The 24443-nt window shown below is 45.6% G+C and overlaps 1 protein-coding gene across 1 annotated transcript in view; it reads left to right on the forward strand.

The window, feature by feature from the left end:
* Positions 1 to 16623, forward strand: part of ATG14 (autophagy related 14) — a 35985-nt gene extending 19362 nt beyond the window's left edge. The window contains exons 6-10 of the mRNA XM_066342132.1: positions 1002 to 1231; positions 2797 to 2914; positions 4220 to 4310; positions 4390 to 4475; positions 13736 to 16623. Of these exons, the coding sequence (XP_066198229.1) occupies positions 1002 to 1231; positions 2797 to 2914; positions 4220 to 4310; positions 4390 to 4475; positions 13736 to 14042 (832 nt within the window). The 3' untranslated portion in view covers positions 14043 to 16623. The remainder of the gene's footprint in view (positions 1 to 1001; positions 1232 to 2796; positions 2915 to 4219; positions 4311 to 4389; positions 4476 to 13735) is intronic.
* Positions 16624 to 24443: the final 7820 nt, after the last annotated feature.

Here is a 24443-nt window from a genome sequence, read left to right on the forward strand (position 1 = left end):
TTCCCGTCCTCTGCAGGGCTGTGGACCCTGCAACTCTTTCAGGGGATTCGTGCAGTCTAAACTGTTTGTATGTGATGATCCTAACACTGTATTTTCCTTTTCCACTGTTGACATTTGCAGCGGTGGCTCAGAAGCCGCGGTGGGTAGCACCTCTGGCGCCTTTACACAGCAGGCAGCGGCACCACGCTGCAGTAGTCACTCATTCCGCCAGGTTCTTGTAGTATTAAACAGGCCGGTTTTATAACAAGAGTGTTCTTAATGAAGGAATAGAAATTATTAATTTTATTTAAATGTTACTGTCCTGGCCCCGCATCCATGTCTTTTTAACTTACCACGTGGCGAGCTGGGCAGTGTGCAGAGGCGGCCTCTGCTGTGGACGGAAACGTGGCTGGCGCCAGGTGAAGCACTCAGGAGCTGCACGCAGTAGTCGCTTTCCTCGTGGGCCACTCTTTCTACTTGAAGGAATACCTGAAAGACTAGGGTCTTACAGAGATTTTCCAAAACAGTCTCTGTTAGTGCTGCATTGTGCTCTGTGACTCATCTGGTCGTTGTTGTCACTCTTTACTTGATTTGAAAAGTCAGATTTTTTTTCATAAAGATATGCTACGTTAACATATAATACAGGTGTGTTATTTTTGAATGAATTAATCTAAAATGTTCTCAGATTTCTAATGTAGTAAATCTCAGTAGATCTAACCCAGATACACAAAAGCTCTTTGAAGTCCTCAGAAATACTTAAGTGCACAGAGGGTCTTGAGACCAGATCATTTGAGGGCCTGACATTGGAGGCCCTCGTGGTGCCACCTGCTTTACACTCACGTGGGCTTCTGTGCCGCAGCTGCTTTGACCTTCTTCTCTGATAGCAGTCACTGGTCTCTCCATTTTCCACGGCCACTGCTGTCCTCGTGTGCTCTTCCCAGTGTTCTGTGTATCTAGTGAGTGTATTGCATACTCTTTAAAGCCCAGCCCCCTGAAATCTGTTTGCATCTTCTGATCTGTAGAGACCCTGCGGATGTGTCTTCAGAGAGTGACAGTGCCATGACCTCCAGCACCGTGAGCAAGCTTGCCGAAGCCCGGAGGACGACATACCACTCCGGCAGATGGGTCTGTGACGATCACAATGGGGACACCAGCATTAGCATTACAGGGCCTTGGATTAGCCTTCCCAACAACGGGGACTACTCTGCCTACTATAACTGGGTGGAAGAGAAGAAAACCACACAGGGGCCTGGTGAGGAGCAAAATAGTCTTTGGAAGCTTTTATAAACGTATTTTTAATTTTTTTTAATTTTTTTTTCCCTGAAGTTGGAAATGGGGAGGCAGTCAGACAGACTCCCGCATGTGCCCGACCGGGATCCACCCGGCACGCCCACCAGAGGGCGATGCTCTGCCCCTCTGGGGCGTTTCTCTGTTGCAACCAGAACCATTCTAGTGCCTGAGGTGGAGGCCATGGAGCCATCCTCAGCGCCCAGGCCAACTTTGCTCCAATGGAGCCTTGGCTGCAGGAGGGGAAGAGAGAGACAGAGAGGAAGGAGAGGGGGAGGGGTGGAGAAGCAGATGGGCACTTCTCCTGTGTGCCCTGCCTGGGAATCGAACCTGGGACTCCTGCACGCCAGGCCGACGCTCTACCACTGAACCAACCGGCCAGGGCTATTAAACATGTATTTTTAAATTGGGGTAAAATTCATGTAATAAAATGAACAGCTTTAAACAATTCAGTGGCATTTAGCATATTTACAGTATGGTACAGTCATCACCATTGTTTAGTTCTTAAACATTTTCTTCACCCCAAATGGAAACGCCAGGGCATGAAGCAGTTACTCCCCTTCCCCCTCCTCCGAGCCGAGCCCTGGGCAATCACTAATCTGCTTTCTATCTCTAGTTGTGTCTATTCTGGATATTTCATATAAATCAGGTCTTTCCATACGTGGCCTTTTGTGTGTGGCTTTTTTCACTTAGCATGTTTTCAGGGTCTATCTACATTGTTGCATGTTGTCAGCATTTCATTCTTTGATAACAGTAACATTCCATTGTATGGATATATCATATATTGTTTATCCATCTGTGGGTGTCCTGAAAATACTGTAGATACTTCATCTTCTGGGGGTTGATAATGCTTTATTTATATAAAAAGATCTCACTACTTAAAGAAGTATATTTAGCCTGAGTCCCATTTTTACAGTTTTTGGAGCTTGCATTAGCAGTCCTAAATAGAGACTGAATATCAAAATAGAGAAACTCTTTAAAACTCCTGCAGCTTCTCTGGTGAAAGAGGGGTGTTGATTTAGTCACTTAGTAAATATTTACTGAGTATGTGTGCTTTATGCCACGTACAGTGCTGTGTGCTGGTGACACAAAGGTGATGTCACCAAGACAGATGTAGCCCTTTGCCCTTTTGTGAGAACAATAGGAAGCAAGTAATGGTCAAAAGCACTACACACCGAGTGTGAGCTGTGGGCGGAACCAGCAGCGTCATGGGGCGGGGCTCCAGAGGAAGGGGCTGCTTTTCCCTGGGGTGGTCTAGGGAGGCTGATTTGGGCATTAATCGTTCTGATAAATAATACATTATCAGAGTCAAGCAGTTTAGACTTTTAACTTCAATTTTGCTGGACCTGTTTAGGCCCATTTCACTCAGTAAAAGCCATAAACAATGCAACATGAACCTTTTATTAGTAAGGAGTAGAACGTAACCATCAGTAATGTACTGATAAAAAAGAAATCATGAAATATAGGTTCATTTATATATTTTTTGAAATTAAAGTTGGTCTGTGTATGGTTGTTGTTTTTATACTTTAGACATGGAGCATAACAACCCCGCTTACACAATCAGTGCCGCGTTGTGCTATGCGACTCAGCTGGTCAACATTTTGTCTCATATACTTGACGTAAATCTTCCCAAAAAGCTGTGCAACAGGCAAGTAATTGAAGGTGGTGATGTCTGTTTGTCATGGATCTCTTATGTTCTTGTTCATTCTAATTAAATCAACATCAAGAGTATGAGTGTTATCAGGACAGAAAAGTCTGACTGTAGATACTGAGATTAATTTCATAAGCCTCATGTGGTGTGAATTTGTGTTATCTTATAATTGCACATGAAGTGTTTGAGAAGACCACAGAGTCTCCCACTTGAAAAAAGAATTAAAGGAAAAACCAGGATATTCACATGTGCAAGAACTGGGTACATTGAAACACTTGAAATATTTTTAATTTTTTTAAAATAATAAACATAGTTTAAAAAGTTTTTTAAATATAAGGGTTTATAATCTACCCAGTTTCTACTAAGACTTTCCTGCCACCCTTTAGTTACCCCTGCATTTCAAGCAAAACATTATAATATATGGTTACCATCACTCCCCCCTTACACACAAAACATATGCTGTACTAAGGGGTTTTGCACCTTGATTGTTAGGCTTTTATTTATTTAACAAATATTTATTGAGTGCCTACTATGTGCCAGGCAGTGTTCTAGGTAATGAGAGGGTACAAGGGTGTTGAAAACATAATCCCTACCCTCTTGGCACTTAATTTTACTGAAGGGACAAGTAATAAACAGTATGGCAGATAGTGACAAGTGCTGTGGAGAAAGCATTAGAGCAGGTGAGAAAGGGGATGTGGAGGCAGGGAAGGGCTTGCTGTGTTTGAGCGGGCAGGGGTGTGACCTGAGGGAGGAAGGGAGCAAGCCAGGCGGACCCTCGGGAGAGGCTGTGGCAGAGAGGAAGGCCAGGGCAAAGCCCTGGGAAGAGGGAGCTCCGAGGAGAGCAGCGAGGCCGAGGGCAGCAGGCAGGGTCGGGTTGCTGTGTGGGGCCTTGTAGGGCCTCCGTGAGCCTTCTACTGCCATTCGGCGTAAAGTGGGCGGAGGCGGAGTTTTTCTTTGCATAAATGTTCCAGGATCTTACCGGTCCTCTCTTGATACTTCAGAGAATAATCTTACACATTCTTCATTTCATTAGTTTGCAGGTGTTTGTGTAGAATAAAGTTTCAGAAGTGGAGTTGTCTAGTCAAAGTGTATACACATTTGTCATTTATATAAATGCAGTAAAATTGCTCCATGAGGGGGAGTAGTTCATTCTTAGAAAGTTTCTAAGTACATGTAAGGGGCAAAGGCCACGGGTAGGTTTTATACTGAACTGTAGTATAAAGCATACTCTTTAGAATGAAAATTTTAACATAGAATTTCCTAAAAAAATACAACTTTACAAATTGTATGTTTGTTTTACAGTGAATTTTGTGGGGAAAACCTCAGCAGACAGAAATTTACTCGTGCAGTCAAGAAGCTGAACGCAAATATTCTTTACCTGTGCTTTTCTCAGGTATGGAGGGTGTGCTGGGAACTAAATTTTAATTTCTTAACGTGGCTGAAAATAGTAATCAGTTTTTTGCTTTTTCTAGCATGTAAATTTAGATCAGTTACAACCACTGCATACCCTCAGGAACCTAATGTACCTGGTCAGCCCGAATTCAGAACACCTGGGCAGGTAAGAGAGTGTTGATTGCTTTCCTCCAAGTGGTACTGTTGTGACTACTTTTTTTTTTTACAGAGACAGAGAGAGAGGGACAGACAGGGACAGACAGACAGGAACGGAGAGAGAGAAGAAGCATCAATCATTAGTTTTTCGTTGCAACACCTTAGTTGTTCATTGATTGCTTTCTCATATGTGCCTTGATCGCGGGCCTTCAGCAGACCGAGTAACCCCTTGCTCGAGCCAGCGACCTTGGGTCCAAGCTGGCGACCTCAGGGTCTCAAAGCTGGGTCCTCGGCATCCCAGTCCGACGCTCCATCCACTGCGCCACCACCTGGTCCGGCTGTTGGGACTACTTTTAAATGCAGTTGTTGCAGTTCTTGTATGTATTGGCAGTATACAGGGGCATGTTCTTCAGCTCCTGATTCTCCAAAAGGGACAAAAATAGCACAGTCTTATAGAGAAGGAAATCAGTGGCTAATCATATTTGACCCTCATGGCCCCTACATAATGATTTCTCAGAGAAAATGACTATCAAGCACTTTTACCACCTAAACGGGACAGAAGAACCCACGTGTCCTGGAGCGGGCCTTGCTCATGCCGTCCCTCAAGCGTGAGCACTGCTTCTTTGAGTTGCACGTTTCTGCTCCGCCCCGCCTGGTATCTGCCCCATAGCTTGTGCATTTTTTTGTGCCTGCTCATTCCTTCCCATCTACAGTCCTTCACAAGTCTGTTTTTGTCACTGAGTCGGTCTGGCCACCATTTGTTGGGTAAAGGATCTGAGACGTGTATGGGATGAAGTAGTTTAAAATTCTCTAGCTTATAAACACATCAGTAACAAAGACGATGAACCAGGACTGGCCTCTGGGGTCTTCTCAGCTTCTCGGCCCATGAAAGCACGGCGTTGAGGAGGAGCTCACCTTCCGTACCGTCTCTGTCTCTGGGTGAGCCGTCCTCTGGGCGCTCGTCTCTTCCTTGCTCTAGCGGTCTGTCCATACATGTCTGCTGCTAGCACTTGGTGGATGTTTTTGCACTTTAGAAAGACGACAGAGAAAAAGAAAAGGTGGGAAAGTTGTTGTGGGGGTCTCTTCTCATCATTCATTTGCTTTGACATGAAACCAGGGCTCAGTGGGAGCCCAATCCTCTGAGCAGGTTGCCCGGCTTTCTTCACGTTGCAGTAAGCTGTCTGTGACAGTCTGTCTTTAACCCTTTAACCCTTGTCTTATGTCCCCCTTCCTCCCCCCCCCCCCGGCCTAAAACAGTAGTTAACTTTGGAAAAAGCTGTGAACCTTCCCGGAAACAGCACATACACCCAGAATTTTGTGCCATTTTATAGGGAGTTCATGCCCTTTACCCCAAATCCCATTCATTCGTTTAGGAGCCACAGAGACCTGTTAGAAATCTGACCCAATCTTAGTGACTGATGTCTGTGGCTTTGCTTCCATCCTTCCCGTACTGTATTTGTAAAGGGTTCATTCAGCATTAGGACACTTATTAATAATAAGAATATTTATTGATCCAATATTTATTGACATTGGGCTAAGATATAAGACTTTACATGCCTTGTGTCTAGGTAGGATTATTATTATTACTTTACACAGTGGGTAACTGAGGCTTAGCATGGTCAAGTAACTTGTACCCATGGTCACAGACCCAGTAAAAGTGATGGACCAGTGTCCCAACCCACATCTGGCTGACGACTCCCCGGTAGTAGTCATGCTTCTAAGCCATGCATGTTACTTTATCACATTAACATACATATTAAAAAAGAAAAAACATAAGATTAACCTGATAGATACCAGGAAAGCAATGAATAAAATTCAGTTCCTGTCAATAATTAAAACTACTATCAAATTTAAAAGATTATTAATCAAGGATAGCCACTCTAAGGATAGAACAGACACTGTACTTCATGACACAGTGCTTGCTTCCATGGATATTTAACAGAGGCAGTTCCCTGCAGTCAGGAGAAAACAAGGATGCCCCTGTTCTGTCACTGCTGTGTTAACATTGCTGTGGAGGCCCAGCCAAGACGAAACGTCCTAACAAAGAAGTAAGGTGTGTTTATATTGGAAAGAAGGAAGCTCAGCTGACATTGTAGATGGTGTGATTATTGAACTAGATATCCGAAAGAACTAAGAAACAATTAGAAATGATAGTTAAGTGTGGTGACTAAATATAAGAACAACACACATAAAAGTTGCTTTCTTATGTGCCAACAACCTGTTAAAGTAATGGAAAAAAAGATCCTTGTTGAACAATAAATGCTGTAAGTTAAAAAGGAGTAACACAAAATACATGTAAATCTATGGAAAGAATATTATGAAGCTTTAGAAATAATATTCAACATGTAATCCTTTTTTTTTTTTTTTTTTTTTTTTTTCATTTTTCCGAAGCTGGAAATGGGAGGCAGTCAGACAGACTCTCACATGCGCCCGACCGGGATCCACCCGGCATGCCCACCAGGGGGCGATGCTTTGCCCCTCTGGGGCATTGCTCTGTTGCGTCCAGAGCCATTCTAGCGCCTGAGGCAGAGGCCACAGAGCCATCCCCAGCGCCCGGGCCATCTTTGCTCCAATGGAGCCTTGGCTGCGGGAGGGGAAGAGAGAGACAGAGAGGAAGGAAAGGGGGAGGGGTGGAGAAGCAAATGGGCGCCTCTCCTGTGTGCCCTGGCCGGGAATCGAACCCGGGACTCCTGCACGCCAGGCTGACGCTCTGCCGCTGAGCCAACCGGCCAGGGCTCAACGTGTAATTCTTGAATGTCTGCGAGGCACTGTGTGAGGTGTGGCACCGAACGAGAGAAGGCCCAAGGCAATGGTTTTCTAGGAGGGGAAGGCTCAGAATTGTAAAAATGCCACTTTTCCCAAAAAGGAAACCTGATCAGAATTTCAAGAGATTTCATGGAACTTTGACAAGCTGGTTCTAATGTTTAACTAGAAGCACAGTCTGCAAGGAAATTTTAAAAAAGCATAATAAGGGATGGTCTTGGCCCCTTTTAAAAACATAGTATAAAGGTGATTAAAATGGGGTACTGTTAAACATGCAGATAGGTGGAACAATTAGAGGAAAAGAAGAAGAGTCCAGGAACAGACCCATGTGTGTGTGGGAATGTGTATGATGGGGGGGGGGGGGGCACATTGAATCAGTATAATAGCCGGTCAGTTGTCATGGGCCAGTTGGGTATTCTATATGGGGAAAAAGTTGGATTCATACCATATCACACATACATAAATTAATTCCAGATGATCTAAAAGACCTTAATTTAAAAATAAAAAAATATAACTAGGAGAAAAGACAGTGTTTTATAATCATAGGGTGGAGAAGGAATTCCTAAGCAAGCCACAAAACCCAAAAACCATAAAGGAAGGAGTTACACATTTTATTATGTAAAAGCTCTAAATGTCTCTGGTAAAAGATACCATGAATAATGTTAAAAGACAAGCAACAGATATATACTGCTCACAAAAATTAGGAGATATTTCAAAATGAATATGAAGCGATAAAAAAAGAAGCATTTGATTTGTTTTTTTATTAAACATCAGGAAAGCAAACGATAAGTCAAAGAAAGTTTGGTTATACAACTGGGATGCAAAACCAACTTTTATTTCATTGATGAAAATGTACTATACAGAAGGCTGAAAGTACTGGAGTATCTGCACATTCCCTGATCCCCTAATTTTTGTGAGCAATGTATTTTGCAATTTCTGTAAGAGACGATGGATTAAAATCTAGACTACTTTAATCTTTCAGCCTAGTAAAGAGAAAAGCAAACAACATCATAAAAAGTTAAGAAAGTAGGTCCTGGCTGGTTGGCTCAGTGGTAGAGTGTCAGCCTGGCATGTGGAAGTCCCTGGTTTGATTCCCAGCCAGGGCACACAGGAGAAGTACCCATCTGCTTCTCCACCCTTCCTCCTCTCCTTCCTCTCTCTCTTTTCCCCTCCCGCAGCCAAGGCTCCATTGCCTGGCTTGGGTGCTGAGGATGGCTCTGTGGCCTCTGCCTCAGGTGCTAGAGTGGCTCCGGTTGCAACGGAGCAACACCCCAGATGGGCAGAGCATCGTCCTCTGATAGGTTTGCTGGGTGGATCCTGGTCGGGCGCATGCAGGAGTCTGTCTCTCTGCCTCTCTGCTTCTCACTTCAGAAAAATAAAATAAAAAAGTAGAGAAAGTATGCAAGCAGGTACTTCTCACAAAAGAAATGCAAATAGTCAGAATTTTTTTTTTTTTTTTTTTTACAGAGAGAGAGGGATAGATAGGGACAGACAGACAGGAATAGAGAGAGATGAGAAGCATCAATCATCAGTTTTTTGTTGTGGCACCTTAGTTGTTCATTGATTGTTTTCTCAAATGTGCCTTGACCGTGAGGCTACAGCAGACCAAGTAACCCCTTGCTCGAGCCAGCAACCTTGGGTCCATGCTGGTGAACTTTGCTCAAACCAGATGAGCCCGCGCTCAAGCCGGCGACATCAGGGGTCTCAAACCTGGGTCCTCTGCATCCTAGTCCGACGCTCTATCCACTGTGCCACCGCCTGGTCAGGCACAAATAGTCAGAATTTAAGTGAAAAAAACCTTTAGCGCCCTGGCCGGTTGGCTCAGCGGTAGAGCATCGGCCTGGCGTGCGGGGGACCCGGGTTCAATTCCCGGCCAGGGCACATAGAAGAAGCGCCCATTTGCTTCTCCACCCCCCCCCCTTCCTCTCTGTCTCTCTCTTCCCCTCCTGCAGCCAAGGCTCCATTGGAGCAAAGATGGCCCAGGCGCTGGGGATGGCTCCTTGGCCTCTGCCCCAGGTGCTAGAGTGGCTCTGGTCATGGCACAGCAACGCCCCAGAACATCGCCCCCTGGTGGGCAGAGCGTCGCCCTGGTGGGCGTGCCGGGTGGAATCCGGTCAGGCGCATGCGGGAGTCTGTCTGACTGTCTCTCCCCGTTTCCAGCTTCAGAAAAATACAAAAAAAAAAAAAAAAAAAAAAAAAACCCTTTAGCCTCAATCAAAACTAAAGCAATGCAGGTGTCCATTTTTTATCAAGTTTAGCAAAAAAGAAAGGATTAATGACACTGGGTGTTGGGGGCTGCTTGGGAAAATAGGCAGGCTTATACTGGGAGTAGATTTCCTTGGACAATCTGAAGTTTTCCATGGCCTTGCCCTTGGAATCAGCTCTTCGTTTAGAGGGCTGTGTCCTGCAGAAGTACACGTGCACAGCCAGGCTGTCACCATACCCAGGCTTTCCTGGTCTGAACCAGGAGGTCAGAGCTTCAGGCATCTGCTCCTCACACTTCCCTCAGTCAGGCTTAGAGGGACTGGGAATGGAACTTGGGTAGGACTGCTTGGTGCCATTGAGACCGGCTGAACTGAGGGGTCCATCCTAAGTCCAACATAAACTTTTTCTTTGTAATAAATTCAAACTTACAGAAAAATTCAAAAAAAAATTGTGCGAAGATACATACACCCTTTACCCAGATTCACCTTTGTTGGTGTTTTAGCCCATTTGCTCTATCATTTGTACAATCTCTCTCTTTCCTCTCCCTCTCCATAAATACAAAATTATTTTCTGAACTCTGTGAGGATGTTACATATATCATGGCTCTTGACCCCTAAGTACTTCAATGTGTAGTTCCTAAAAATAGAGATATTTTCTTATTTGACCATAGTACAGTTATCAACATCATCAGACTTAACACTGATGTCATACTTGACTCTCTGCCGATACGCACCTTTTGTCCGCGACCGGATAACGTCCTTTATAGCATTTCCCGTCCAGGATCCAGTCTAGAGGTCGGTGTTACATTTAATTGCTGTGTCCTCTTAAATCTGGAACGTTTTCACAGCCTACTTTGTCCTTCACATCATTAACGTTCTTTTTCTTTTTTAAAATACGACTCTCATTTTGAGATTGGGTGTCCCTGGCAGAGACCCAGGCTCTGCACTTCAGGCTGGAGCACTGCCTGGCAGCAGCCTCTCCCAGATATCACATCTGGGGACCCACATAGCCTCTGTCCCCCTTCATTGGTGACGTTAGTCCAGTCACCCCGTCAGGATGCTCTGTTCCCCATGTACAGCTCCTGCACCTCTCCGTCCTGGCAGTGTGTGGGAGACACTGAGACCATGCGGTTACCTTACCCACAGTGTCCCCCGGATTCAGTGTCTCCTGATGTTCTACCTGGTCCAGCCCCGTGATGGCATCCACATGAGCACACTATTATCCTACAAAGTCCAGAGTTTACATTACGGCTCACTCTTGATGTTGTACTTTCCATAGTATTTTTTAAATACATATGCAATTTTGCAAAAAGAGACTATTAAAAAGCCAAGAAGATCATTTTCTTGTTTTATTCGATGAGAATAACTTCCCATATTGTGAGAAAATTAGTACTCTGGCTTCAGGGTTTTGAATAAAAAGGTGTCAATTATTCAGCTACACTGAAAATTAAAATTATTTTATAATCTGTACTCCCCAAAGACATTAAGCAGACTTAATTCTTTTTGCAGTTAGTTCTGTGTGGTGTGTGCTCAGGTGTGCTGGGTGGTAACGGATTCTGCTGGAAGTGATGGGAGCAGGCGTTGAGTGGAGAACGTCCCGGTGGCCTCTGAGGGGGTCTCCTCCTGGCGGTTTTCAGAAATGTAGGTTACTTGTTGGAACTGAAATTGTTCCTCCTGGCCGCTGTGGGAATCCACTAGTTTTTCATTGAATTACTTCATTGAGCACCTGGTCCATGCCAGGTGGACTCTGCCCTCTGGGATTCCAAGCAGGGAACTGGGGTCCACGTTGCTTCCAGTGGGGGGCTCTGCCTAAAGGAAGTATCACTGCCCCCTTTGTGTCACTCCCAAGAAAAGCCTTGAAGAGAGGGATCTGGGGACAACAGCAGTCTCATGCCAAGAAGGACCCTAATAGTAGATAAGGCAGTTCCCATCAAAGGGAACAGAAAATCAAGTTAGCAGAACAGAAGGAGGTGGGGATAGCGGAGAGCTGACCTGGGCCTGCGAGGGAGCTGGGGAGTCAGGAGACCTAGCCCCCTGGCCAGCAAAGCTGAACAGAACAGAGCAGAGAGTCCTGTGTTTGGGGAAGGAGGGAGACTGGCTAAGATACTTAAATTGTGATTTTTTTTAAATTTCTTTTGCTAGAGAGACTGAGGCAGGCAGGCAGGCAGGGAGACAAATGAGAAGCATCAACTTGTAGTTGCATCACTTTAGTTGTTCATTGATTACTTCTCATATGTGCCTTGACCAGGAGGCCCCAGCTGAACCAGTGACCCCTTGCTCAAGCCAGCGACCTTGGGCTCAAGCCAGTGACGATGGAGATCATGCTGATGATCCCACGTTCAAGGCAGTGACCCCACCTCAAGCTGGTGAGCCCGTGCTCAAACCAGCAACCTCAGTGTTTCGAACCTGGGTCCTTGCGTCCCAGGTTGATGCTCTATTCACTGCAGCACCACTGGTCAGGTGAAACTGAACATTTTTAATAGGCCCATACCAGGAGGAGAGAGAGATAGCTCTGGCAGGCAGAAGCAGGTGGGGGTGGGCTGGTTGGTGGTGGCCATGGTGCAGTGAGGATGAAAAGGGGGCTTATTTGGTGATACCGGGCAGGAGCGGGAGGGAGGAACCCCAGCGGGCCGTCTTTTGAGACTGGTTGACTGGCTGAGAGACCGGAGGTGAGTGGGAGGTTAGCAGCACGCAGTTGCAATGCTCTGGCAGACAGCAGGGTGACTGGGAGGGTGACTGGGAGTGGAGCTAGGAGAGAAGTCTGAGGAAGGAAAGAGGAAAGGGAGAAAAGAAACAGACTATAAGGAGAGCCATGGGAAACAGAAAAGGGACACTCAGAGCTCAGGTGCAGGGCAGTAGCTGTTGGTTTATTTGAGTTTCAGGGGAGGGAGGAAGATGGGGAGGGAGAACTCCCTCCTGATTCTTACTCCCTTCACCCCTAGCACAGTCAGGACTCGGGGGCAGGGTGGGGGGCTGCTAAGCCTGGCAGCCCCTGGTTCGAGGGCCTTCTGGGAATATAAATTGTTCACTAGAGACCAACAGGATACCCTGCAGCACATCTACTAATGTAATACTTGTAAAGCCCTAAAAACAGAGCCTTGAACCAAGTCATTAGCTGTTGCTGTCGCTGTGTTCTAGCTGGGAAGCAGGGTTGTCTTGGAAGAAGGAAGGCTACGTGACCCTGGGAAAAGTGAGTCTGAAGGTGCAGGTCTGGTGAGGTGCATCGGAGGCCAACACTAGACTTTTATCAAAATAAAGCCTGTGAAGAATTCTGGACCGCAGATTAAAAGGGCAGGTTGACAGCTCTAGGATACGTCTCATTTATCTGTTAGTTTTGCTGTCCTCTCATTTTCCCCAGGGTGATGACTAGTGAAACTCATGAATGAACCGAGGCATTGGACCTTACCTTGGGGCAGCAGTGGAGAGAGGGCTGCTGGAACCACTGGTTCCACCCTGTAGCTGGTGGCAGGGAGACCCCCTGGAGGGACGCGGTGGGGGGGTGACTGCCTGCCTGGAGGAAGCCGTCCTGGCCCCCCTGAGGCAGGGGAGAGCCGAGGGCCTTCGGGGGTGTATGTGCTCCATACTGGGGCTGTCGCAGGGAAGGGGGCCTGAGAAAGAAAGGTCATCAGATTTGAAGGTGAGGATATTATTAGAGATCTTTGGGAAATAAAAAAAATAATTATTTCCTGAAAGAGAGTGGAGAAATATGCACTATTCCAGACAAATATACTCTAAGTAACTAGACCTTCTTATACACCCCCAGACAGTTGTGTGACGATACCCCGCAGTGTGGCGGGAGCCTGCTGTTGGCCTCCACCCGGGAAGCTTTGCTAACAGGCATACGACCCTGTTGTTTAGCTTTTCACGTCTTGGGTTTAATAGCTGGGGGCTGCCATAAAGCAGAGAATGTCTTACCATCTTCTTTGTGTCCCCTTGGATGCTAATTCCACTAGTAGAGCCCAGTGTCCACATAAGGTGACTATTTTGTCAGAACGGTCACTGGAATGTATAGATAGTGCTGTTGTTTAAAACAGAAAATTACACTTTGGACCAGAATGTATGGTCTTGGTGGATGCGTTTTTCCATCCAGGTTTTCACAAATAAAGGCAGAATTGAGAAGTGTGGTACTGTGAAATTTCTCATTACTTGGAAGGCAGTTATTATTTAGTTTAAGAAAAACTCAGTTATATTCCAACAGTGAGTCGATGCAGTGCAGAGTGGGAACACAGTGCAGGGACAGCTCTGGGGCTCTGTGGTCTGTGGTGAGAATGGTGGATGTCTTCAAGACCCTTCCTGCCCACAGGTCGGGACCCTTTGAAGTGCGAGCAGACCTGGAAGAGTCCATGGAATTTGTGGACCCCGGAGTGGCTGGAGAATCAGATGAGAGTGGCGACGAGCACATCAGTGACGAGGAAACTGACCTGGGCACGGACTGGGAGAACTTGCCGAGCCCCCGGTTTTGCGATATCCCGTCCCAGCCGGTGGAAGTCTCGCAGAGCCAGAGCACCCAGGTGTCCCCGCCCATCGTAAGCAGCAGTGCCGGCGGGATGATCTCTTCCGCGGCAGCCTCGGTGACCTCCTGGTTTAAAGCGTACACTGGACACCGTTAACAAGCACGGATCAAACATGCCAGATTTGCATCAAGAAAGTAAACTAGTAAAATATATGTACTTAAGATCGTGCCTGGAACAAAAAGAGGTTTTAAACTTGCTTTTTTTTAAAGCAGGGAGACAAGCATTTCTATCTGTCAGATGGCCAGTGGTGGTGACCAACATGCTTATGATAACTAATACAACACCGGGGTCAAAGGTCCTTCTACCCAGACTAGTGTTGGTGGAAGAAGACCCATGCACGAGGCCAGTTCTGCTGAGGCAGAAATTCATGTGTGCTCCCTGTGATCACAGGCCGGAGGACCCCGGACGCAGGCTGGCGTGCGGGGCCTTGCAATGCTGACTCTTCCTGAACACTAGGTTCTAGAGGTTGAATCAATAGGAAGTGATTCCTGCTGATTAGGACTTGAAAGATAAAAAAACTGTTTAATATGAGTTTGTTTCTATGCGATCATTTTTGTACAGAGAACAGCAGGCAATTTGAAATACTTGATTTCTTTATAATTTGATCATGTTGGTTTTTAGGTCAAGGGTTTTGGTTTTGTTTGTTAGGGGTGGTTGTTTTTTTGGGGGGGGGCAGTTTAAAAATTATTTCACTTGTGCTGCTCTGTTGTAGCTTGTCGACATTCCCGTGTTCCTCTCTCCCCACACACCAAAGAAGCTATGAGCTCTTCTCTTTAGGACCCACATCCATGAACAGAAGAAATTCTAGCTGCAATAATGTCCCAGAGATTTTAACCCTATTTTCTTATATTCTGAGGGGTGTTCAGTTCATTTTTGCCTAGATTATTGATTTCCTACCATCTACACTAGGTGCGATTTGAAATTTAGCTTATTTTCTGTGAGTGAAAGATTACATCATTAAGGTTGCTAATGTAAGCTGAGTGCCTGCCTGGGCACAGGCTGAAAGCCACTTAATTTGGTGGCCTTTGGTAGTCTCCTGGTGTCCTGTTGCTTTCTGAGGGGTTTAGTAGGCGGCGGGCTCTTCCAGGGAAAGCCATCCTGCTTGCTTGTTTCTTAGAGGTCTTTGTTGCTACACCTTCCCTCAGAAATGCGGAGTAAAGCACCACAGCTGGTACTGTTCTCTGTCCTGGGGAAGGCTCTGTGGGAAGACTTTTTCCTTACCAAGAGATCATTTTCAGTCTTGTCATTCTCTTAGTGACAATCGTAGAAGAAAACCATAGAGAGGCATTATGTACAAATATGTAAGTAGTTTATTTTTAATAACTGCAAAAAAATATCCTACATAACAACTACAAAAGGAAACCCTATGAAAAATTCCTAACAGACATTATTTCCATATCTTGTTAGTGTGATTAGCATGATAGTACCTCAGAGGAATCATTTGGAGGTTTGCCCTGCCCTAGCTTCTTTTCTCATTGTCATTATTATAGATGATACTTTGCCTCCAAATCCGAGGTGCTATATAGCTTTTGCTATTGGTATAAATAGTGTTTGGTAGCGTTTTGAGTCAAGTTGCAGAAGGGTATTTATTCCTGTCCAGGAGTCCCAAGTTCCCTGACTGGATTTCCCAGTTTGGGAGGAAACGGTCTGGTTCGGCCGCTCCGCGGTATGGCCGCTGGGCTTGCACTGGACCGTCCAGGCCTGGACGTCAGAGCGGTCAACGAACAAGTACCAAACCGATTTAAAATCCCATGAATTGAGAGTTATCCAGGTACTTCCAGCCCTCAAAGCGAAGTCTCAAGAGGTGAAAGAATGGGATTTGGGGCTTGAGGGTAGAGATTGACTTCAGCTGAAAGATGCACAGTAGTCATGGTTTTTCTCAAGTAAACGTCTTCTGAAACCATGAGTGTGAGACGAAGCTACAGAACAGAATCCAGAGGTCACACACTCACCTCCAGAGTAATTCAGCCAGGCTCACAAGGGTATGGGAAATTTAGGGATCATAGGTTGTATTTTGTTGTTGTTATCACCTAGAGGCACTTTACTTAGGGTTAAAGGTCAGGCCCTTTAGTGGGGTGAACACCAGTGTACTGGCTCACGCTGCTGAGGTATTTTGGTTTCATGATTTGCACTGGATCTACCCTGTAAATACTCTTAAGTATACATTTCAACCACTGTTTTTTCTACTCTCTTGCTGCTCATTAAAATTTTCATGTAGGTGCCAGAACCGTATGTAAACAGCTTTTTTTTAAAAATTGAAGCTGGTTTTTATTTTTAAACAAAAAGCCATAGAACTTGGTCCTTTTTTCCATATTAAAATGATTTGTTGAAACAAGGTAATACTGATAACCCGAAGGCACCAAATAAGCTGCTTGAAATGGTCTGTTAAAGACTGTTTTGTGATGAAATATGACTAAGAAAAGATTTACACATCTGTAGGTTAAAACAGAAAAACATGTCAGCATTGGGTATAGCAGACAGGACCCATTTAAGGATCCATGTGTTGATTTGGAGAAGAGCATTGGTGGCGTGCTGCTCAAGAACTAATGTCTGAGAATTCCCTCGTGGTATTGTGTTGCAGGAATTTCCCATCGCTCTGCAACTTCCAAACCCATTTGAGTCATACAAATGTTTTCTAAACTTTTATTGTGTTATTACAATAAATCTTTTAACAGTACTTTGCTAATACAGTATGTCTTTTTCAAACTGACTGTTCATTTCTACTGATACTTCAAGAGTAGCAAGAATGAGATCTAACCCTCGAGTATTTCATATAAATTATAGGATAATTTTTTAAGAATTGTTTGCCAGCCAAGGAAAAATGCCTGCTAATACTTTTTTAAAAAATTTGATCATGGTGGTATTACTGATAACGGTCCATCTTTAGTAAGCTGGGAAACGGGCTGCTTACCAGTACCATACTTTCTCCAAAGATGGGTTTTTCTTTGGTGGCCATCACATTATGCCTGTGCCCTGCAGTGACTTGGTGTCTTGTAACAGCCCCTTGGAGGGGGAGGGAGGGAGGGAGGGAGGGAGGGAGGGAGAGGGAGGGGGGGAGGGAGGAAGGGAGGGTGGGCTTCTAGGCTGCCCATATGTAACCTGCCCAGACTTCCTTCAGAACAAAAGAAAAAGAAGAATGTTAGAGGTTGAAGGTAATCTGTCAAGCTAGAGGAAGACCAAGTAGTTTTGGAGAATCCCTTTCTCTTTTTCTGTAACTGGTATCTCCCGGACGGATAACCCTGCAGGTGCACAGGGATACCAAGAGGACTGCAGTGCACTGTCAGGCCCACTTGGAGAAACGCTGAAGAACTGTGGCCATAGGCATCCCACTCCCACCGGCAGGAGGGCAACATGCGGACATGGAAGGTTCCCGAGCAGGGAGGGAACGTCAGTAGTGTCCTCAGTCTCTCCCAGTAAGTTAGAAGCATGTTCCTATCTGGTGAGTACATGGGAATTCCCACCCCCAGTGTTACATCATATTTGATGCAGAATCAGGTAGAAGCAGATGGGAAGAACTAAGGATAACTGTCCTTTGTGGACAAAGAGGTCACTTGAAAGTTGCTTCAACAAAATGTACCAGGAAATTTGAAACTGGGCTTTTGAGCAAGTCATCTAAACTTCAGCTATGAAACGCTCAGTGAGAGAAAGCCACCACCAGTAGTACCCGTTCCAGGAGCTGGTGAGACACACCCTGGGAAGGGGGTTCACAGTCTGCACAGAGTTAACATAGATGGAGTGGATTTTTTTAAACCAGAGACCACCAGTTTCTTCTGTCTAGGGACAGCCTTTTCAGGAAGAAGAGGATAGTAAAATAGCAAGAGCCACATCTTGACTTTTTTGTTGATTTTTGTAGGAAGGTGAGACATAGTTGGTGGGGGATATAATCTATGCATATTCTGAATGGCCCCCTCTGAAAACTGAGAAGTAGGCAGGAGATCCTTGACAGCACTAAGTGTGTGCGGACAGTGGGCTACAACCAGTGAGTGCAAGAAGCTCAGTCATCAAGGGTCCTGTGGCTGCGACATTAACACCTCCGGATCCACAGTGGGCTGTTGGGGACCTCCCCCTCTGGCTGTGGCTTTTTAGCGTCTACTGTAAAACTTCAGCAGATGCCTGGATTTTGAAGAAAGGACTTTCTTACCCTTCCTAACGACTTATTTCCTGAAATTGAAAAATGTTACCTGGAAGACATTCGTAGAGCATATGCAAACACATGACTCAGCATCACCTGGGAGCTTGTTAGAAGAGCATGACCTTGAAAGTGACCTCAGCATAACAGCGCAGTGAGAAGACCCCTTCACATCTCAAAGTTGCAAGTCAGACAACTAATTCAAAAGATCCTCTGCTCAGCAGCAAAGGTGTCTGAGAGATCCACATATGGATACATGGGAATAAGCAGGGGAGGCAGAGCGGGGGGCAGATGGGCACAGACACAGTCCGGCCCCCACAGCAGCCCCACTGACGTGGTAGTGGTGGGCTCCAGCTGCAGCCCTCACACAGCAGCTCGGAGAGTAGGAGGGCAGAAGCAACGTTCCTGCCTGAATAGCCAGGCAGGAACCCAGTGGCTAAACCCAGTGCTGAGAATCGAGACTGCAGTAGTGTGACAGCTGGTCCAGAGAGCACCATTACTGGTGAGGAGGCAAAGCTGCTGCAGACTAGGGAACCTGCCTCCCCTCCCCCACCCAGGGCAGTGAAACCTACAGGGGGCGGCGGAGATGCCTCCCCTCCCCCACCCTGGGCAGTGAAACCTGTGGGGGGGCCGCGGAGATGCCTCCCCTCCCCCACCCTGGGCAGTGAAACCTGCGGGGGGCTGCGGAGATGCCTCAGCACAGCGCTGCTGGCAGTACTGGGAATCAGGCCTGGAGCCCCACTGCCTGCTGGGACCCCCACCCCCGTGGGGGTGGTGCCCTGAGACCTAGGTGTCCTGGACACAGGGGACACTCACCCCCTTGGGAAATACAGGGCATTTTCCACAACCACGGTGACACTGCCCTACCAAGATGCCAGGAGCGCCAGTAACGCATATTAAGGGAATACAAAAACGCACTTTCACTCCATTTTCTGAAAAACGAAAGATTTCTACTTATAAACCCACTCAATTAAGAGCAAGGCTACCTAAAAAGGAAAGGAGCGCCCTGCCTCAGATGAGCTCACAGACAACCCATCAAGTCCCATGAATGACCAAGGGAACGAGGTAGCTCATGAAACGAAAGCTCGGGGAGCACTGGAGAGCTCCCTGAGACGGGCTATCCGTTTGGCTCAAATTCTTATTTATTTTTTTAAAGATTTTATTGAGAGAGAAGGGGAGGAAGGATCAGGAAGCACCAACTGGTGGTAGTTGCTTCTCGTATGTGCCTTAACTGGGCAAGCCCAGGGTTTCGAATAGGTGACCTCAGCATTCCAGGTCTTTGCTGCTTCACCCACCATGCCACCACAGGTCAGGTCCAAATAAACTTCTATAAAAATGTATAGGTTGAGCCTGACCTGTGGTGGCGCAGTGGATAAAGTGTCGACCTGGAAATGCTGAGGTCGCCAGTTCGAAACCCTGGGCTTGCCTGGTCAAGGCACATATGGGAGTTGATGCTTCCAGCTCCCCCCCCCCCTTCTCTCTCTCTGTCTCTCCCTCTCCTCTCTAAAATGAATTAAAAAAAAATAAAAAATAAAAAAATGTATAGGTTGACCCTGGCCAGATAGCTTGGTTGGTTAGAGCATTGCCCTGAAGTGCAGAGGCTGCCAGTTCAATCCCTGGTCAGGGCACATACAGGAAGAGATGTTCTCCTGCTCTCTTCCTTCCTCTCTCTAGAATCAATAAAAAAAAATTAAAAGTTCTTTACAAGTTTAAATGTTTCTTACATTGACAGCTGAAACCAGTCTCGCCATCCTGAGTTTGCAAAGCCAGCAATTCAGTGACTCTGCTGTGACCTCAAGAGCTTGGCAGAACCAAAGTTCACACTACCACAGAACCAACATGAAGATCTGGTCCTTGCGGACCCATTTCCTAAGCGAGAGGTGCCTGGAGCTAGTGCCCAGTCAGAAAAAAACCAACACCACAAGGAATGCAAGAGTTCAACCAATCAAACCCTTATAAACTAGAATTCCTTTATACTTTCTCTCTTCCCATACCTTACCTTAATTGGCTAAGTTCCAGAACCATTCAATCAGACCCTCCCAAATAAGAATTTATGAGTATGTATTAGCTTCTATTTTTTGAGAGAGAGAGGCAGGGAGGAGAGAGATGTGAAGCATCAACTGGTGGTTGTTTCACTTTAGTTGTTCACTGGTGGTTTCTCATATGTACCTTGATGGTGGTGGGAGGGTGTCAGGCCAAACCAGTGACCCCTTGCTCAAGCCCATGACCTTGGGCTTCAAGCCAGCCACATTGGGATCATGCTGGTGATCCCGTGCTCAAGCCAGCAACCCCCACACCTAAGCTGACAAGGCCATTCTCAAGCTGACAACCTTGGGGTTTCAAACCAAGGACCTCAGCACCCTGGGTTGACACTGTGCCACCACCAGTGGCTGAATATGTATGAACTTTCGTTAACCTCACCTCTTAAAACTTGTCTCAAGCCTTATTTAGCTCAAGGAGACAAATTGGAGTTTCATCTCCTGTCACCTTGTCAGGCAGCCTTCCTTGCAATAAATTCTTTTCTCTGCTAAAAAGGGAAAGAAGAAAATGAAAAGTGTCCAGAAACCAAACTCAGAAATATGAAGGCTATGGTTTAATTTTTATTTATTTATTCATTTTGGGGGGGGGGAAGGAGAGAGAGAAGGGGGCAGGAGCAGGAAGTATCTCCCATATGTGCCTTGACTGGGCAAGGTTTTGTTTTGTTTTGTTTTGTTTTTTTACAGAGACAGAGTCAGAGAGAGGGATAGATAGGGACAGACAGACAAGAACAGAGAGATGAGAAGCATCAATCATCAGTTTTTTGTTGTGACACCTTAGTTGTTCATTGATTGCTCTCTCATATGTGCCTTGGCCGTGGGCCTTCAGCAGACCAAGTAACCCCTTGCTTGAGCCAGCAACTTTGGGTCCAAGCTGTTGATTTTTTTTTTTTTTTTTTTTTTTGCTCAAGCCAGATGAGCCCGCACTCAAGCTGGCGACCTCGGGGTCTCGAACCTGGGTCCTTCCGCATCCCAGTCCGACGCTCTATCCACTGCGCCACCACCTGGTCAGGCTGGGCAAGGGTTTTGAATGGGCAGCCTCAGCGTTCCAGGTCAACGCTTTATCCACTGCACCACCACAGGTCAGGCAGCTATGGTTTAAATGACAGAGAATTCAGGAATAAAATCAACAAACAAAAGGAATATTTTACCAAAGAAACTGAAATTATAAAAAAGAACAAAGCAAATTCTGGAGCTGAAGAACTCAGTAAATGAGATGAAGAATGCATTAGAGCAGGGGTCCCCAAACTTTTTACACAGGGGGCCAGTTCACTGTCCCTCAGACCATTGGAGGGCCGGACTATAAAAAAAACTATGAACAAATCCCTATGCACACTGCACATATCTTATTTTAAAGTAAAAAAACAAAACGGGAACAAATACAATATTTAAAATAAAGAACAAGTAAATTTAAATCAACTGACCAGTATTTCAATGGGAACTATGCTCCTCTCACTGACCACCAATGAAAGAGGTGCCCCTTCCGGAAGTGCTGCGGGGGCCGGATAAATGGCCTCAGGGGGCCGCATGCGGCCCGCGGGCTGTAGTTTGGGGACCCCTGCATTAGAGAGAATTGAAAATAGAGCAGACCAAGTAGAAGAGAGAATTAGCAAGTTCAAAGATAGAAACCTAGAAATGACTGGTGGAAGAGTGAACTAAGAGTTAAAAAAACCAAAAAAAACTCTAGGCAGGGCAGAATGGCTGTCAGAGATGCCTCACATCATGGTCTGAGGAGTGGCCAGCAGGCAGTGGAGTGGGCTAGGGACCACTTACACTAGAGATAGGACTATGGCACTGTTCATAGCAGGGTGGATGTCCAGGTCAAAAGTAGAACAGTCTCCTTGAGTAACCCAGAGTGTCAGCTGTACCTGAGGCAATCTCAGCAGCAGCAAGGACCTGTGATGGACTTCCTGGCAGAACTGAGGCCGGCTTTCTTAGTTGAGTCACCAGCAGGTGGTTAAAGCAGTGTTGGACATCCCAGGTAGCTGACTCCAAGTGAAAAAGCACTGACAATGTAATAAAGACATTTATCATTAAAAAAAAAATTTATAATTGTACAAGAACTGTCTGAGGCCATTAGAAAGAACAACATAAAGGTACCCCAGAAAAAAAAGGAGACAGGAAAAGAGAGCCTATTCAAGCAATAATCAGTGAGAGATTCCCCAAACCTATGGAAAGAGCTGGACCTTTTTAGAATTGAAGAAGCTAACAGAAATGCCTCAGAGCAAAAAGACCTTTTCCAAGATACATTATATTAAAACTGTCAAAAGTTAATGGCATGGGTTTCTCAAGGCAGCTGGGGTAGGGAGAGGACAGCCTGTAAGGAAACCCCATTAGATTATCATATTTTTCAGGAGAAACTTTACAAGCCAGGAGAGAGGAGTGAAATATTCAAAATACTGAAAGAAATAACCAGCCAAGAGTAATATCCAGCAAAGTCATTCCCTTAGCTATAGAGGAGAAATAAAGTCTTTTCTGGACAAATGCTAAAGGAATTTATCACCATGAGATGTGCATTATAAGAAATGCTGAAAGGCCTGAGCAGGCGGTAGCGCAGTGGATAGAGCGTCACTGGGATGCGGAAGGACCCAGGTTCGAGACCCCAGGATACCCAGCTTGAGCGTGGGCTCATCTGGTTTGAGCAAAATAGCTCACTAGCATGGAACCAAGGTCATTGGCTCGAGCAGGGGGTTACTCGGTCTGCTGAAGGCCCGCAGTCATGGCACATATGAGAAAGCAATCAATGAACAACTAAGGTGTCGCAACAAAAAACTGATGATTGATGCTTCTCATCTCTCTCCATTCCTGTCTGTCTGTCCCTATCTATCCCTCTCTCTGAATCACTCTCTGTCCCTGTAAAAAAAAAAAAAAAAGAAAGAAAGAAATGCTGAAAGGAGCTCTTCTACCTGAAACAGAAAGATAAGAGTCTAGGCCCTGGCTGGTTGACTCAGCGTAGAGCGTCTGCCTGGCGTGTGGAAGTCCCAGGTTCAATTCCCGGCCAGGGCACACAGGAGAAGCACCCATCTGCTTCCTCTCCTTCCTCTCTCTCTTTTCCCTCCCGCAGGCAAGGCTCCATTGGAGCAAAGTTTTCCCGGGCACTGAGGATGGCTCCATGGCCTCTGCCTCAGGCACTAGAATGGCTCTGGTTGCAACGGAGCAACACCCCAGATAGGCAGAGCACTGCCCTCTGGTGGGCAAGCTGGGTGGATCCTGGTCGGGCGCATGCGGGAGTCTGTCTGACTGCTTCCCTGCTTCTAACTTCGGGGAAAAAAAAAAAGAGTCTACAAAACTGAGTAAGATGACAGAAATAGGAAATTGCATCTCTATTATAGAATAGGTTATTAAATAATGATAAAGGTTAAAGGGGGAAAGTGTTTTTAAAAAATACTTCTGCAATTTGGAAATGAACACAGCATGAAAGGGGATAATATGTGATAACAACCAGTAAAAGGAGAGGAGGAAAAGGACTGAACTTGCACAGGTAAATGAAGATAAGATGCAATCAGAAGAAAAAGGACTATGTGTGAGACGTTTTTTTACATAAACCTGATGAATCACAAAATGGAAATACAGGGCAAACAGAAAATAAAAGATAAAATGACGGCCTGACCTGTGGTGGTGCAGTGGATAAAGTGTCAACCTGGAAATGCTGAGGTCGCTGGTTCGAAACCCTGGGCTTGCCTGGTCAAGGCACATATGGGAGTTGATGCTTCCAGCTCCTCCCCCTCTGTCTCTCTCTCTCTTCCTCTCTCTCTCCTCTCTAAAATGAATGAATGAATAAATAAATAAATAAATAAATAAAATAAAAAAATAAAAAATAAAAAAAAAAGATAAAATGACTGTAATAAATCCTCATAAACAGGAGGTAGTAAGGTATCAACAATCACCTTAACTGTAAAGGGACTGAACTTACCAATCAGAAGGCACAGAGTGGTAGAATGGATTAAAAAAATAAGACCCAACTACATGTTGCCTTCGGGGAGACCCATCTCAGCTACAAAGGCAAACATAGGCATAGCAATTTTGAGAAAACAAATTGGAGGTATCATGCTACCTGATATCAAACTATTCTATAAGGCCATAATAATCAAAACAGCATGGTACTGGCATAAAAACAAACATATAGATCAATGGAACAGAACAGAGTCCAGAAATAAACCCACTCATATATGGTCAATTAATATATGACAAAGGAGGCAAGAACATACAATGAGGAAAAGACAACTCTTCAATAAATGGCATTTAGAAAACTAGATAGATAATGTAAAAAAAAATGAAACTAGACCACCTTCTTACACAGTATACAAAAACAAACTCAAAATGGATTAGATT

Source organism: Saccopteryx leptura, chromosome 6, assembly GCF_036850995.1.
Source record: "Saccopteryx leptura isolate mSacLep1 chromosome 6, mSacLep1_pri_phased_curated, whole genome shotgun sequence".
Taxonomy (NCBI): Eukaryota; Metazoa; Chordata; class Mammalia; order Chiroptera; family Emballonuridae; genus Saccopteryx; species Saccopteryx leptura.